Here is a 13,104-nt window from a genome sequence, read left to right on the forward strand (position 1 = left end):
CGGCTTCTGGAACCAAAAATTACTCGGCGACCGTTGGGAGGAGTTGCGGGCAAGATCATCGGAGTCTGTTGCGGACGGACGAGGGCAGGGCATGTCGTAATACGTCTGCACGCCCGACCGACCCGCCTCGTCTGGTTCCGTGCGCAGATGATATATGAGTGCCGTCCGCGGGGCTTCGGGGACCCTTTCCCCGCACCAGCCCTCCAAACCGCAACCGCCTGTGTATCACTCTCTGTCCCCGACGCCGCGCGCGCGCCGTCCGGACCACCCGCGCCACAGACAGCCTGTATAAAGAGCTCTCGCCTGCCCGTTAAGCCGCAGTACGTTATTAGTACGCCGGCCCTTCATATTAGCCGTAAGCTTCACCTTTGCAGCCCGCGCGCACAACCAGACAGCTGAGCGTGCCGCCCCCACACAGCCCACCACAACCACCCTTCGGACGACGCTGCAGTCGCCTCCGGCCCCCCACACGCCCCGCCCCCCCGCAGACCCGATGGCCCTCGGCGCAAGCCGCTCTGCAAACATGTCCTCCGGCCTACTCCTCGTGCGTGGTCTATTCAGCTGCGCCGCCGCCGCCGCGCACGCGGGCGTGCCCACAGACACGCTCATCTCCGCGCAGGACCCGCTGCTGTCCCCGACAACCGAGCCTCCCGCGAACGGGACGCGCTTCCGGCCGTACGCGAGCCCGGACCACCACGTCACGAAGGCGCGGTACATCACCAGCAACGACCCGCGGGGCTACATGTGAGTGTGGCGCGATCGCGTGAGGGCGGCGGGCGCGCGTCGCTGACTTGCGCCGTGCCAGCCCAGTGTATGAGTACCCGCTCAACGGCCAGTGGATCATGCTCGACATGGACGACGGGTATGTGCTCTGGACCGGCATCTGGAAAGGTGAGGAAAGACACGTACATAGCGGTCCTAATGCTGACCTGTGCTCGCTCGGAACAGCGCTGGGAAATTCCAAAGGTACGGTCGTTGTGTCTGCCGTCGCCTGAGACCATACTCACGGTGCCCCCACAGCCGACATTGTCAAGATTATTGACTCCCACCCCGACCTCGCCGCACAGCTGCGACGGGTACGCGGCGGGTATCTGAAGATCCAGGGTACCTGGATGCCATACGAAATTGCCCTCAGCCTTTCCCGCAGGTAAGCCTCTGGCGGCATACAGCCACCCGCCGCCCACTAACCCTCCGCAGGGTTGCGTGGCCGATACGCTACGACCTCGTCCCCCTTTTCGGGTACGTTATCCGTGGCGCGAATTAGCCGCTTGTTTCTCAGCACTGACGCGCCTCTTCAGCCCGAACTTCCCAGACACCTGCCTCCACCCAGACAGCCCAGGCTACGGACAAATCTCCAAGCCGGGCACAGGCAAGCGACGGACGCGCCGCAACCCGCCCCCGAGCGAGCTGCCGTCTGACTCCAGACACGACTGGGCCGTCTTCTCCCCAGGGGACGCTGGTCCTCCCAGCATGGGACCGCCCGCGGCGCGTGGCGCGCTCGCAATGTCGCACACGTTTGCGGCGCACTCCGCAGGCAGACACTTCGAGATGGGCGACGTGCGTGGCGACCAGAGCGACTCGCCCGTCATCCTGCACGTTCCGTACGTCGAGCGGCCGCGGCACTCGCCCGTGCAGTCCATCTCTGGCGGCTACTCGCGGAGAAATTCGCCCCCGCTCGAGCCTCTCGTGAGCGTGCGCTACTCGCCGTACCCGAGCCCGCTATCGGCGACGACGTCGCGCCACATACATTCTCTGCACGGTTTGAGCTCGGCGGAAATCTCGCCAACACTGTCGCGGCCCCCGACAGGGCGCGCGGCGCTGCCCATCGGGGAGACCATCAAGTTGCCTCCGATCCGACCCCCCGCGGGTCGTACGGGCGTCGACGACGGTTCGTTCCACCTGCCTCCGATCTCGTCCATGGACAACCTCCGTGAAGCGCAGTGTGGAGAGCCTATGGCTGTTCTTCGGCGGCTACAGTGCGCGGACGAGCCGCTCGAGTCTAGCGCTCCCTCAAGTTGGAGTCGCCCAAAGGCTGAGATGCTGGCGCAACGGCGCCATAGCTTGGCAGATCCCATGCATAGACGGTGCGCGCGTTCATTGACTCTCCGAGCTCCATGCAGACCGCTCATGGTTCATCATTTCATGTCATACAGCTCCGAACCATCCTTGTCTCCCAATGTCGGCGTTGGCGCCCGCCCTTCAAGTTCAGTCCCGCGGTCCCCGCTCAGCGCAGTTGCAGCGTTGCCATCGCAGACGTACCTTCCACCCCTCAGGCACGGGCAGGCAGACCAGCAGCCCCGGTCCGCAGTGGATCATTCTGAGACCACGCTCGCAAGCGGTGCCCGAGGCCAGGTTGCACGCGATGATCGCCTTACGCAGTCGATGCCCCCGTCGCCGTACCTCGACGCGGCGCGCCGGGACTACCGCATCTGTCAGGGCGGGCGTCATCCTCCCGAGACGCAGGAGCGTGTGTTCTCCCGCCAGGAACGGCCGCTCAGTCCTCCACCTTCGGCGACGAGCGGGGGCAGCTCGCCTTCTGATTCCGCCAGGCCTCCAAGTTCCTGGCGGCCTTGGTGATTCGTATGTACGTGTATCGCGGGGCCACCCCCTCGCTAGCGGATCTCGTGCGCGGGATCCACGGACTGTTTCTTTCCGGGACTCTTCCAGCCGAGCCTCACGCAGCGGCGCGTGCCCGTGCACGACGCTGGGCCGCGCCAGGGCGCACCCGCGGCTTTCACGTAAATTATCCCTGTTCGAGTTCTGCTGCTCCGTGCTTACTGTGTCGTGCTGTCTTCGCATCTGCTCTACCCTAGCTGCTTGTAGTCAATAGCGTGCGCGCGGCGCACATCGTGTAATCTACTAGTCCATCTCGGGCGTCGAGGGCGACATTTCCGCGCCCCCTGCCACGATTGTAACGTTGGCGCGATGATGCCCGCCTGATCACGCCGATGACGACGCACAGGGCCCCGCGAGACGCGGGGAGAACGCAGCAGCGCTCTCGAGACCCCAGCGGCGGGGGTCCCACACCCCGCGCGGGCTTCCCAGGGAACGTTCTGCTCGGGCACCTACGCGAGGGCGTCGTTCGTGTAACCACAGAGACTCGCCCTGGGAGCTGGGTGCTGGGAGAACGGGCGAGCGCCTTGATCGTCCGCATGATGCGCGTCCAGATATGTCTTTATTTGAGTGGGACGAAATTGCCGACGCAGCCTCCCTCGACGTCTATTTTTCACAAGCCCCCGGCGGAGGGCAGTCGAGCAGCCCGTGAGCGCGTTCCCACCGTGTCAAGCCCCTGGGAACGGCATATGCTATCGGGACCGAGAGGATGAGGGCCATCAGCGGGAGACCATGTGTCGCGCGCGGGCGTCGACGTTACGCCGGAGAAAGTGGCTGAGGGCGCGCACCTCGACGTGTAGTATGTACATGACCGCCGAGTGGCGAGTACGCGCCTGCCCCTGTCCGAACGCCAGACAGCGCGCGGTGTGGCAGCCGTCCAACAGCCGTCGAGCCCTCGATCGAGGACTCGGAGATGGCCTCGGGTCGGGCCCGTCGCGCGGCGTGATCGAGTGCTCGAGGTGGTGGCAAACGTAAATGGCGGCAAACGCTCGCGCTATTGTTGCGATGATGACACTGGCACGCGCAGCCGGCGAGGTTAGCCTTCGCGCGCCCCGACAATCAAGCAAGCCAGCAGTCGGTCAGGACGTGCGTCCCCTCATGGCAAGCCGTGACAGTTGCCGGCCAATGTTGCGCACCCTCGAATTTGCGGCCACACCGGTGTCGGACCCGCCGCGGCGGTACTTGAGTGAGCTTACGCCGTCACGCTCGTCCTGCCAAGATGTGAAAATGATTATCGGGCGGCACAGCGCAGGACGCATTCAGACGCGTCGTTGCCACGCTCGAGGGGCGAGAGAGAGAGAATGGAAAGGCCGCGGAGCGCGTCCCTGCCTTGTGACTTTAGGTTTCTCCCTCGGGAGGGGGCGCCGGGAGGCCGACATTCGGATGGCTGCGAGGCACGTAAGAGCAGCAGTGATGGTCGGGGTGTCTCCACCGGAGAAGTCGCGGTGAGCAGATCATCCGTCCGCACGTACGGCGCGGGATGATGCTGAGGGAATAAGGGGGATGCCTCGAGCTAGTCCGACTGACCAGCCTAACGAAGCAGCCCCACCGCCCTGGAGATTGCCAACATAGGCCGTGCCTGAGCGGACCGCCCTGCGTGCCAGACACCAATGCACTGCGGAAATGAGGGCGTTCGGGCTCCAGAAGGCAACTGTACATACCGACGACGGTGGTGCGCGGTTGCTGAACTCGCGATCGACGACGTTTCCAAATCCCGGACGTGGCGAAGGTATCATGCGCCGCCCCTCGGGTGCGTTTCCAGACTGCACAGAGCAGCATGACCCTGTATGGGAAGCAGAAGACGATGGAGAGGAGCCATAGCTGCGGAACGATCACTCACATGCGTACGGAAGTCCGCAGCGTAGGCCGGGAATACCGACTGTACGTCATGACGTAAGTACGAGAAGAGGGCTTCTTGTCCCCGTCGCATGGCCAGCGGCGAATGTATAGTACGTGGCGTCAGGCGACTGCTCGTCCCGGGAGACAGATATACACTGGTGGCTGAGTGAGCCGACGAATGTCAGCCCCGATTAGAAACACGGGTCGTGGCGTCTTCGAAGAAGCGGAAGCAAGGGAAGTAGAGGGTCCAGTAGAATTCCTTCTTCGGGATGCGTCTTGCCCACGGGTGACCGAGGTGTGCGAGAAGTCGTAACGTGAGCAAATTCAGAAGCGCTATCAAAGTTTCATTTGAACAGAGGAGGCTAGAGAGGTTACACGGGAAATACTCACCTATTTGAAAGCTCCACTCCGTGAACCCATGGACCTTCGAAGTGAGTTTCCCGAACGGGGATGACAGTACGAGCTTCTAGTGCGAACGTGCATAGTCCGCTATTACGCTCAGCCGAGGTGTTTCTTTGCATTAGCATCCTAGGTGTCGGTAGCAATCCACGTACGCCCGTCTAGTTGGTTCATACGGTTGCCTGCGGAGAGAATATAAGAAGACCTGGTAAAACGGTTGATCTATGGGCGGGGCTGGAATGTTAAGAGAGTGCTTGTGCTCACTAGACAAAATGTACTTTGCGTCCCAGACAGGCGGCGTTGAACCCCGTTAATGTGGCAAGGGGGCGCTATCTGCCCCATGTATAGATTCTATTCCGGATCTTGACGAGTCCCGGGCCTGTAGATTTAAAGAGCCGATCCCAATACCGTCTCTAATTGAGGCAGGAATGGGACGGCGCGGATATGTAACTTATTGCTGGTCTTCGTGGAATATGCCGCTCGGTTTCGAGTCGCCAGTACGCCGAATGCTGAAGAAGAGGGGATCAACTCGTTCAGTGTCGTTTGGGATCTGTCATACATGTCATTAGTTGGTAGACGACATCAGACTTTATGCAACTCCTACGAGTCGTCTAGACCATTATTAGGCTGGGCAGATTAGCGAGAATCGACACTAGCAGCGGATGGCTCACATCGCGCGTTCATTACTGAGAATTTGAGGTGGGTCGGGTTTTAGCAGCGGTCCTGAGGTATATGTATTATTTTCGCTGGATTCCGTGCCGCCCGGATCCTAGGATACTGTACTTCCCAGACGTTAGGCGAAGCGATAAGCCCCTAGACTAGGGTTCCAACGGGCGCCTACTCTCGAAAAGGAAGGTGACCTGCCATATAAGGCAGGTCACCTTCCATATATGGTAAGGGGTCGAGGGTCCGGGGACAGGGGACATCGCCTAACGTCTGGGAAGTACAGTATGTCAAGTTTGGGACTCATTTGCATCAGATGACGCAAACGTTTCAGTCTATGATATGAAGAAGGTGACTTGGCTCAGACGATATGTGTGTAAACTTACTTGCCTTTCATGTGTTCCACACCTACGCCGTGTATGCTGCCATAGGGCTCGTCCATATACGAGGCATTCAAATGCACCTGTGGCGTATGAAGCGTCGAGTAGGCCGCTGCGACGACCCGAATGGAGTCTGAGTGAGCACAGAGTGAGTGCCAAGCCGCTGGCTCTGAAGCTTCGCAACGCGCGCGGGCGGCTCAGGGATAGTAGGCGCCGAAAAGCACAACATGTAAGCGCCGAAAAGCACTGATGCATTGCGTGACTGTGACATATACGGTCACGTTGTGCGATCATCCTGAGCTCGTCGAGTCTCGACCACCGAGTCCGAGCATCTCTCTTCCGCCCTCCATCCCCGAGCGTGTTTATCGTCGCTGGTACGTGGAACTCATGCTGAACCGTTATCTCGAAAGTGCTAAACTCAGCGCTAGCCTACCTCCAAGCGGCCGATAGTGAACTTGCCCCTGCGCGATTGGCAGGACCAGAGTGAAACAGGCGCGCCGAATTCACCCAAACATACCCTCGAGCGTCCATCTTGCGCCTCGCGAAGACATGGCCACAACATCCACCCTACACAAGTCCCCTTCAGTCACTTCGATCTCTGCGTCATCATCGTCATCCACCAGGAAAGACTCCTCCCTGAGGCCCAACCCGCATCCGTATGCTATAAAGACAACATCTACAGCACTCCTCACGCGTTCTACCTCGGAATATAACGTGAACGCTACGCACCACTACTATGTCCCGCTGTCTCCCCATTCCAACAAGTCCGATGTCGGCAAGGGTCATCGTGCTACCAAGTCACTAACTTCTATGGCTGAGTCGCCTACTCGCGAGGCTCCCCGTCCGCTTCCTATCCCGCCCGCTCTTGACATTCCCGCAGACAGAAGGAACGGTAATGGAATTGGCGGATATGTGAGTGCAGATGAAGCGTCCAAACCCCGTCGAAGGCCGCGTCGATCCGAGACTATGCCGGTCATACCTCTGTCTAATCCGGGATTGCTCGCGCCTGCCCCGACAGTGGAAGAACTACCCGATAATCCCAAGCTCTGGACGCCATCTCAACTCGCAACATACCTCACATCCGCCCTACGCATCACGTCAAGTGGCAAGCCCGGTGAGGTCGAGTCCATCGGGCTCCCTCCCTTGGTGGCAAAGGATATCGCTTCGTTTGTCAAGAGCGCCCGCATTGGCGGGCGGACGTTCCTGCGTATGAACGAAGAAGATCTCGAAGGGTTTGTACCCGTCAAGACTGCTCGCATAATTTTATACCTAACCTTCCGCTAAACCAACAGACTTGGAATGAACAAGAAGTGGCGCCAGGCTCTTCTTGCTGCTCTACGCAATCTCCGACAGAGCGTCTTGAAGGGCCGTATCTGGGGTCTCGACAGTTCGCCCACCTCGTCGCCTTCTGTGGAGTCCATATCCCCCGACCAATTTTTCTCCAACCCTATCCTCAATTCGTCGTCATCCTCCATCGAATCCTCTTCCTCATTTTCCAATGGGGAAGACGACACTGTCGATGCTGCTGGAGCTGTGCTTGGACGTTCGAAGGCTCGCAGGTACCGGAACGGACGCGTGCGGGGCATGGTCAACACTTTCGAGCGGAGCGGGAGCTTTAGCTCCGAAGGCGGACTCGACGATGGTCCAACCGGTCTCTCAGACGAGCGCACTAACCTCCGACGATGGGTGCGTCAGGAAGGCCAGGTTACGGGCCAAAGTGCGATGGTCGACGAAAGCCCCAGTCCCTCCCGTCGACGCCCCCTTCCCGTTCCTCCTACCTTCACGGGCGCCAGCAGCGGCCCCTTGGTCGACGAGGAAGAGCCAACCATGGAAGCTCTTTTGGCACACATGACCGCCTCCCAGCCGGCGACCGGGGCACGAGCCTGGGAGGAGATGGACCTCGAGCCCGGGGTTACCGTCAAGCGCATCCCGTCGAACGAAAGCGAGGCGGACCTTTCGGTCGATAGGACCCTGGTAGGAAGCAAGAGCGTGTCCAGCCTTGGCAGCGGACGAGGAAGTGGTGGGAGCAGCAAGGGCAAGCCTGAGAGACGCGTCGTCACGGCGATCTTCTCCCCCGCTGCTGCGGAGCCATCCGCCCCTGCAGAAGCACCCATCCAGGACTACCACAACGTTTCGGAAGAGGCAATCGCTGCGGCGCAGGAGCAAGCAGAATCACGGCCCCTCCCTCCCCTCCCCGACATCTCGGCTGTTGCTTCTCTGGAGGCCGAGGAGATCGTCCCACCAGTGCCCGAGCAGGAGGAGCCGAGCCACCTCGAGCGCCTTCTCGAAGCCGAAATCATGGCGACGCGCGCGCTCCTCGACACCTTCCGTGCGCGGCTGGAGGCCGTCGAGCAGAAGGTCGCTGAACTGGAAGCCAACGAAGCGTACCGCGATGCGGAGCTCGCATTGCACATACAGGGCGTCTCCGCACAGGCGCTACCAGTACCGGAGCTGCGCGCGACCGCGACCGCGTCCGTGGAGGTCGGTGTGCAGTCGAGTGCCGCCGTGGCGGTTGTCGACGTGGAAATTCAGAGCGAGCCCTCCCCGGACGCCGACTCGCTCGACCCCATCCCCGTTTCAACGCAAGTTCTTCCTTCCGATTCTGTCCCCGGATCAAGTGGTGCACCAGACGCCGATACGCCTTCTAGCTCAAACGACAAGTCTTCCGCATCCGTATCTTCGTTGCAGACCGTGATCCCAGACGTCGTCCGACACCTGCAATCTTCCGTGGGGCTGTTCTCGTCTTCCCCTGACCGCAGTGGTGACGCAGTCGCGCGACCACGACGCAAAGGCGAAGACAAGGAGGACGAACCCTCCTCAGTATCGGACCTCCCCTCCTACGTCCTCCTAGTCGGACTCGGCGTTTGCGCAGTAGTGCTACAAGCCGTGTTCCGCAAGGTGGTTGGCCGCGGCGCAGTCGGCGGCTGGAAGCCTTAGCCCCTCTATGGATGTTCCCCTTGCTTAATCTGCGGACCCGCGACCGAACTAATGGTCTTACCGTTACCGTTACGTTGTTCCCCGTCCTGCATACCCATGCCCTGGCCCATGTTCTCGAACTCCGCACACTGCTCCGTTATGCCCCCTGCCCGCTCGTTCACAGGCTTTGCTCGTTTTGGCGATATGTTTATACCGTTTGCTGTCTGTCCCTTACGACCCCCATGACGACCCCGTTACGCCCGCTCACGACCCTCACGCCCCACGACGCGCCGCGCTCCGTCTGCCCCGCTTCTGCTGTATCTGCCTTTGCCTCTGTGCCTGTATCTGCCCGCTCTTGGTTTATTTTGCGACATACCTTGCTCTGTTATATCAAATTCGAACAGTACACGACCGATATTGCGCTTCTGTGAGGCACCCAGAAATATTGACTGAAATGTAGGTATGTTCTATACATGCGATATATTCGAGACCAGTGTGCATTAGATAGGTGCCCGGGTCCAGGTGCGAACGAGAGCCAAGCAAGGAAACATTGTACGTTGGAAGGGCGTACATCGAGGCCGTGATCTTGAGTATCATAGTCTACAGAAGACATCAGCAACTACCTCCTTTCATGACTGGGAGAAACATACCCAATGGCTTTCATGAGCAGGTATCCGACCGTGGCTACAACCTGAAGCATACTGTGTCAGCAAAACGCTACGGGGAGCGGACGAAGGCAATCTCACAAATGTCGCGATGATACTCGCAGGCACCCCGTTCTTCAGGAAGTCGACGTTGGACAGGTATAACTGGCCCATCTCGTCCTCTTGTGTAGCACTGAACAGGGTGAGCGGCGTCAGTGGTGCTCTTTCTGAAATCGAGAGGCAACATACGCGGTCTGGTTGGGGAACCCAGAGACAGGCATGCCCATGCCGGTCGAGCAGATCAGGCCGGTGATGAAGATGAGCAGGTTGGAGCGGTCGCCCGGCATGCTTGCGCCCACTTCCTTCGCGATCGGTACGAGCAACACACTCGCGATGGTGTGGCTGATGAACGTCGAAATTACCTACGCGAAGAATATATAAATAAGGGCTGAGACGTGCAGGAGAGCGGACGAAACGCACCAATACGATGACGGAAAGGAGCAGTACGACGGGGTACAAGTCGAGGCCCGAGATGGCGCTGCGGATCCCGTCACCGAGGACCTCCAGCAGCCCGCTGTTCGTGACGCCGTTGCCGAGCGCGATACCGCCCATGGCAATGAACACGACGGTCCACAGGAACTGCTCGAAGTCATCCTGCGAGCCCATTCAGCTTCACAGCTCACAACTCACGAGTCTAAAATCCGACATACCTTCTTGAGCACGCCCGTCGAAAAGAACGCGACGATGGGCAGGATCGCGATCACGCCCATATCCCCGACGACGTCCTGGATCGAGTGCGCAACGCACCATAGCGCGATCGTGAGCAGACACACGAACGAGACCCACCACTGCTTCGCGGAAAAGCGCTCCTTCGGCGCACGCACGGGCTTGATCTCGATGTCGCCCTCGCCGTCGGGCGAGCGCGCGGGACGGTAGCTCACGAGCAGCAACAGCCAGATGAGCACGATCGAGATCGCGGAGACGGGCAGCGAGACCGCGAACCATGAACCCCAGTCGAGAGGGGGGTCCATCGCGGCGAGCGCAATGAGGTTCTGCGGGGAGGAGATGGGAGAGCTCTGGCCGCCGATGTTGGCTGCGAGCGCGATGCCGATCTACATGGGTGTTAGCCAAGGTCGATAGCGCCTGGCGTTGGGTACTCACGATGAGGCACGGAGCGAACGAGGACTTCGGGGGGAGCGTCCGCAATATAGGCTATAGTGCGAATGTTAGTGACCATGTGGGCAGCAACTTACGGCGCTACGTACCTGGATGAGGGTGAAGCACAGCGTAGGTGCCGCGACATTGCTGATCCACATACTCGCGAAGCACGCGACGCCCATGAACGCGAGTAGAACGGTGCTTGGCCGCGTGCCCGCCAAGCTGAGGACCTTCGTGATGAGCACGCGGTCGATGGCAGTCTTGCTGAGTGCGGACGCGATGGTAAAACCGCCGATGAGGAGCATAATGGTGGGCGAAAACATGACGGAGAATACGTGCCTGTATGGCCGTTAGCAAACAAAAAAGGCATGCGTAACGAACATTACCACGTACTTAGTGGCGGCAGGTGGTGGCAGAGGCTCTCCATCCGGCGCGCGAATAACATGCAGGACTACCAGCAGTGCAGGTATGAGCGTAGACGTTACGAAGAGCGGGATAGCCTCCGTTGCCCACAGGATCGTCGCGAACACGAGGATTGCCATGCACTTGTTCGCTTCCGCGCCGTCCACCGTCTGTACGTTCAGCAGCACTAGGAACACCACAACCGCCACGACCGCGTATAACATCTTCGTCGTCAGCTTTATGCGGCCCAGCGGCGTCTGCACGTTTAGGAGCCCCTGCTCCGGCTCGATGATCAGGGTGCCGCCCATCGTGGCCATGCCCGCGTCGTCGCTCCCGCCGCGCCGCGCGTGGCCTATCATCTGCCTCCACACGGTGTCGCGCTCCCAGGCAATGTGCTCGCGCTGGTGCAGCTTGAGCTGCCTGCGGCCCTCCACCGCGTCCCCATGTGTAACACAGCGCGCGTACAGGTCCACGAGCGCCGAAATCTTGCTGCTCAGTCGGTCCTTGGATGCTTGCTGGAAGGGCGCCGACTGTTCGACCACCCCATGCAGGTAGCGGTCCTGCAGGTCGCTGTCCGTCACCTTGTCGTACCTGCGGGATACAGTCAGCGGGCGTGCGCAGGGTGGAAAGACAAGCGTACTTCTTCAGGATCTTGCGGAACCCCGCGTAGTTAAGCTCCACATAGGACCGCAGCGACGTCGCGAGGACATATGTTCGCGTGATCTTGCGCTTGAAAAGCAGCTGCGTATCCTGCGCGTAGTTGTTGCGCGCGTTCCACACTGTTTCCGGTTGTGAGCTCGTTGAGCCCGTCGAAATGAGGCTGTCTTTCAGCTTATTCGCAATGGACTTCGCCCGAACTAATGGTGACCGGCTGGCGCCGCGCCCTGCTCCGTGCTGCTCGGCGTTCGGGTCAAGAGACGCGGTGCTCGCCTCGATCTCGTCGTGCTCGTCGGACGAGACGCTATACCTGCGTGTGCCGCCGAACTTCAGCTTGCTGCCTAGAGAAATAAGGTCGGGGATGGTTCAATGTAGTAATGCCAGGCAACAGAGCCCAGGTACGTATACGCATAGCCGACAGTATGGGTAGGCGTTTGCCCTGGGCCCTGGCAGGCATGATATGTATGCCGCACGTACCTGACGGTCCTACTCCAGCGCTAAGCGAGCGAGAATGTCGACGGCGCTGCCGCGCAGGAGACTCGCCGCTCCGGATGGGACTGTGCAGGTCGAAATCGTCGTCGTCTTCATCGTCTGGGTCCTCGTCGTCCAAGTACTGAGGCCCCGCATACGGCCCGTTCAGCTCGTGCTGCTCAACCTCCTGCTGTAGCGCGGTGACTTCGTCCGACAGGCGCTGCTCCTCCGTCTCATAGAACAGGCAGACCTTCTTGAGTTCGCGGTCGAGGAGAGGGATGAAGAGCGCGTCCGTGCTCGCTGCGTCCGCGCCCGCGCCGATAAGAGCGGAGTGCTCATTCGCCTCGAGGTCGTGGAAAGACTCCTGGAGACCCACTTTCTGCTTCTCGAGTTGGTAGACGTGCTTCTTCAACGCCTCATAGCTGCGCGCTGTCGGTATTCATATTGATACGATGGAAAACGCACAGACGCACGCAATGTACTCGTCCCACCACTCTGCCACCGCATTGAACTTGAGCGACGAGCTGCGAACCTTCCCCGTTTAGTGCCATGCTATTTTGCATTGTAGGAGGCTGCACACCTGAACTTCATGGCGAAACGCGCGAGGTCGAAATGTGGGGCGGCCGATTGGCTGAGCTGCCGGAGCGGAATATATTCCTGTATGTCCGCCGGTAATCCCGCGTGCTAGAGACCTTCAGCCGTGGCTCGTCTTGTGCACGCGCAAGTGTACTCACAGGCCGCCCTAATCTCCGAGCACTCCCTGAAAGAATATTGCCGCGCAGGAGAGGACGGTGGCGAAGCAGAGTTGGATGGGGAGGAGGCGGAGAGCAGGACCGATGAGCGCGCTGCTTCAGGTCTGTACCAGCAGCGCGGCGCTTCCTTTTCCCACGGCACGGCTCGCCGAAAAAGGAAACGAGCATTTGCAACTTGTTCATGTTTTTCCAGCAACCTCTCCAAAACCC

The 13,104-nt window shown here is 60.1% G+C and overlaps 4 protein-coding genes across 4 annotated transcripts; 3 read left to right on the forward strand and 1 right to left on the reverse strand.

Annotated features, from left to right (window-relative positions):
• Positions 1-523: 523 nt before the first annotated feature.
• On the forward strand, positions 524-1,264 carry TRAVEDRAFT_126120 (DNA-binding domain of Mlu1-box binding protein MBP1; the record flags this gene model as incomplete). Its single annotated transcript, XM_008041755.1, has 4 exons — positions 524-744; positions 806-891; positions 997-1,147; positions 1,198-1,264. The coding sequence occupies 4 exons, from the start codon at positions 524-526 to the stop codon at positions 1,262-1,264; spliced, it is 525 nt and encodes a 174-aa protein (XP_008039946.1).
• Positions 1,265-1,481: 217 nt separating this feature from the next.
• On the forward strand, positions 1,482-2,429 carry TRAVEDRAFT_170012 (uncharacterized protein; the record flags this gene model as incomplete). The annotated part of the gene is made up of 2 exons (XM_008041756.1): positions 1,482-2,084; positions 2,154-2,429. Coding segments are annotated over exons 1-2 (855 nt in total), but the record flags the coding sequence as incomplete, so codon positions are not given.
• A 4,014-nt stretch (positions 2,430-6,443) lies between these two features.
• TRAVEDRAFT_49002 (uncharacterized protein) lies at positions 6,444-8,831 on the forward strand (the record flags this gene model as incomplete). Its single annotated transcript, XM_008041222.1, has 2 exons — positions 6,444-7,126; positions 7,187-8,831. 2 exons carry the CDS (start codon positions 6,444-6,446, stop codon positions 8,829-8,831), a joined length of 2,328 nt encoding a protein of 775 aa, XP_008039413.1.
• A 432-nt stretch (positions 8,832-9,263) lies between these two features.
• Positions 9,264-12,937, reverse strand: TRAVEDRAFT_170015 (Sodium/sulfate symporter). The gene is made up of 14 exons (XM_008041757.1): positions 12,877-12,937; positions 12,723-12,826; positions 12,616-12,666; positions 12,149-12,564; positions 11,655-12,012; positions 11,006-11,605; positions 10,720-10,951; positions 10,616-10,666; positions 10,165-10,566; positions 9,935-10,108; positions 9,704-9,876; positions 9,557-9,647; positions 9,461-9,501; positions 9,264-9,410 (listed from the first exon to the last, which is right to left on the reverse strand). Exons 2-14 carry the CDS (start codon positions 12,731-12,733, stop codon positions 9,404-9,406), a joined length of 2,607 nt encoding a protein of 868 aa, XP_008039948.1. The 5' UTR covers positions 12,734-12,826; positions 12,877-12,937; the 3' UTR covers positions 9,264-9,403.
• Between the last annotated feature and the right edge of the window lie 167 nt (positions 12,938-13,104).

The sequence above is a fragment of the Trametes versicolor genome, assembly GCF_000271585.1.
Source record: "Trametes versicolor FP-101664 SS1 unplaced genomic scaffold TRAVEscaffold_7, whole genome shotgun sequence".
In the NCBI taxonomy this organism is placed as follows: domain Eukaryota; kingdom Fungi; phylum Basidiomycota; class Agaricomycetes; order Polyporales; family Polyporaceae; genus Trametes; species Trametes versicolor.

Bases quoted from the DNA above. Each gene is read 5' to 3' on its own strand.
- TRAVEDRAFT_170015 (XM_008041757.1), bottom strand. The intron at 11,606-11,654 runs GTACGCTTGTCT...TGTATCCCGCAG, and splicing joins TTCCGCAAGATCCTGAAGAA to GTACGACAAGGTGACGGACA. The intron at 10,952-11,005 runs GTACGTGGTAAT...ACGGCCATACAG, and splicing joins CCACCACCTGCCGCCACTAA to GCACGTATTCTCCGTCATGT.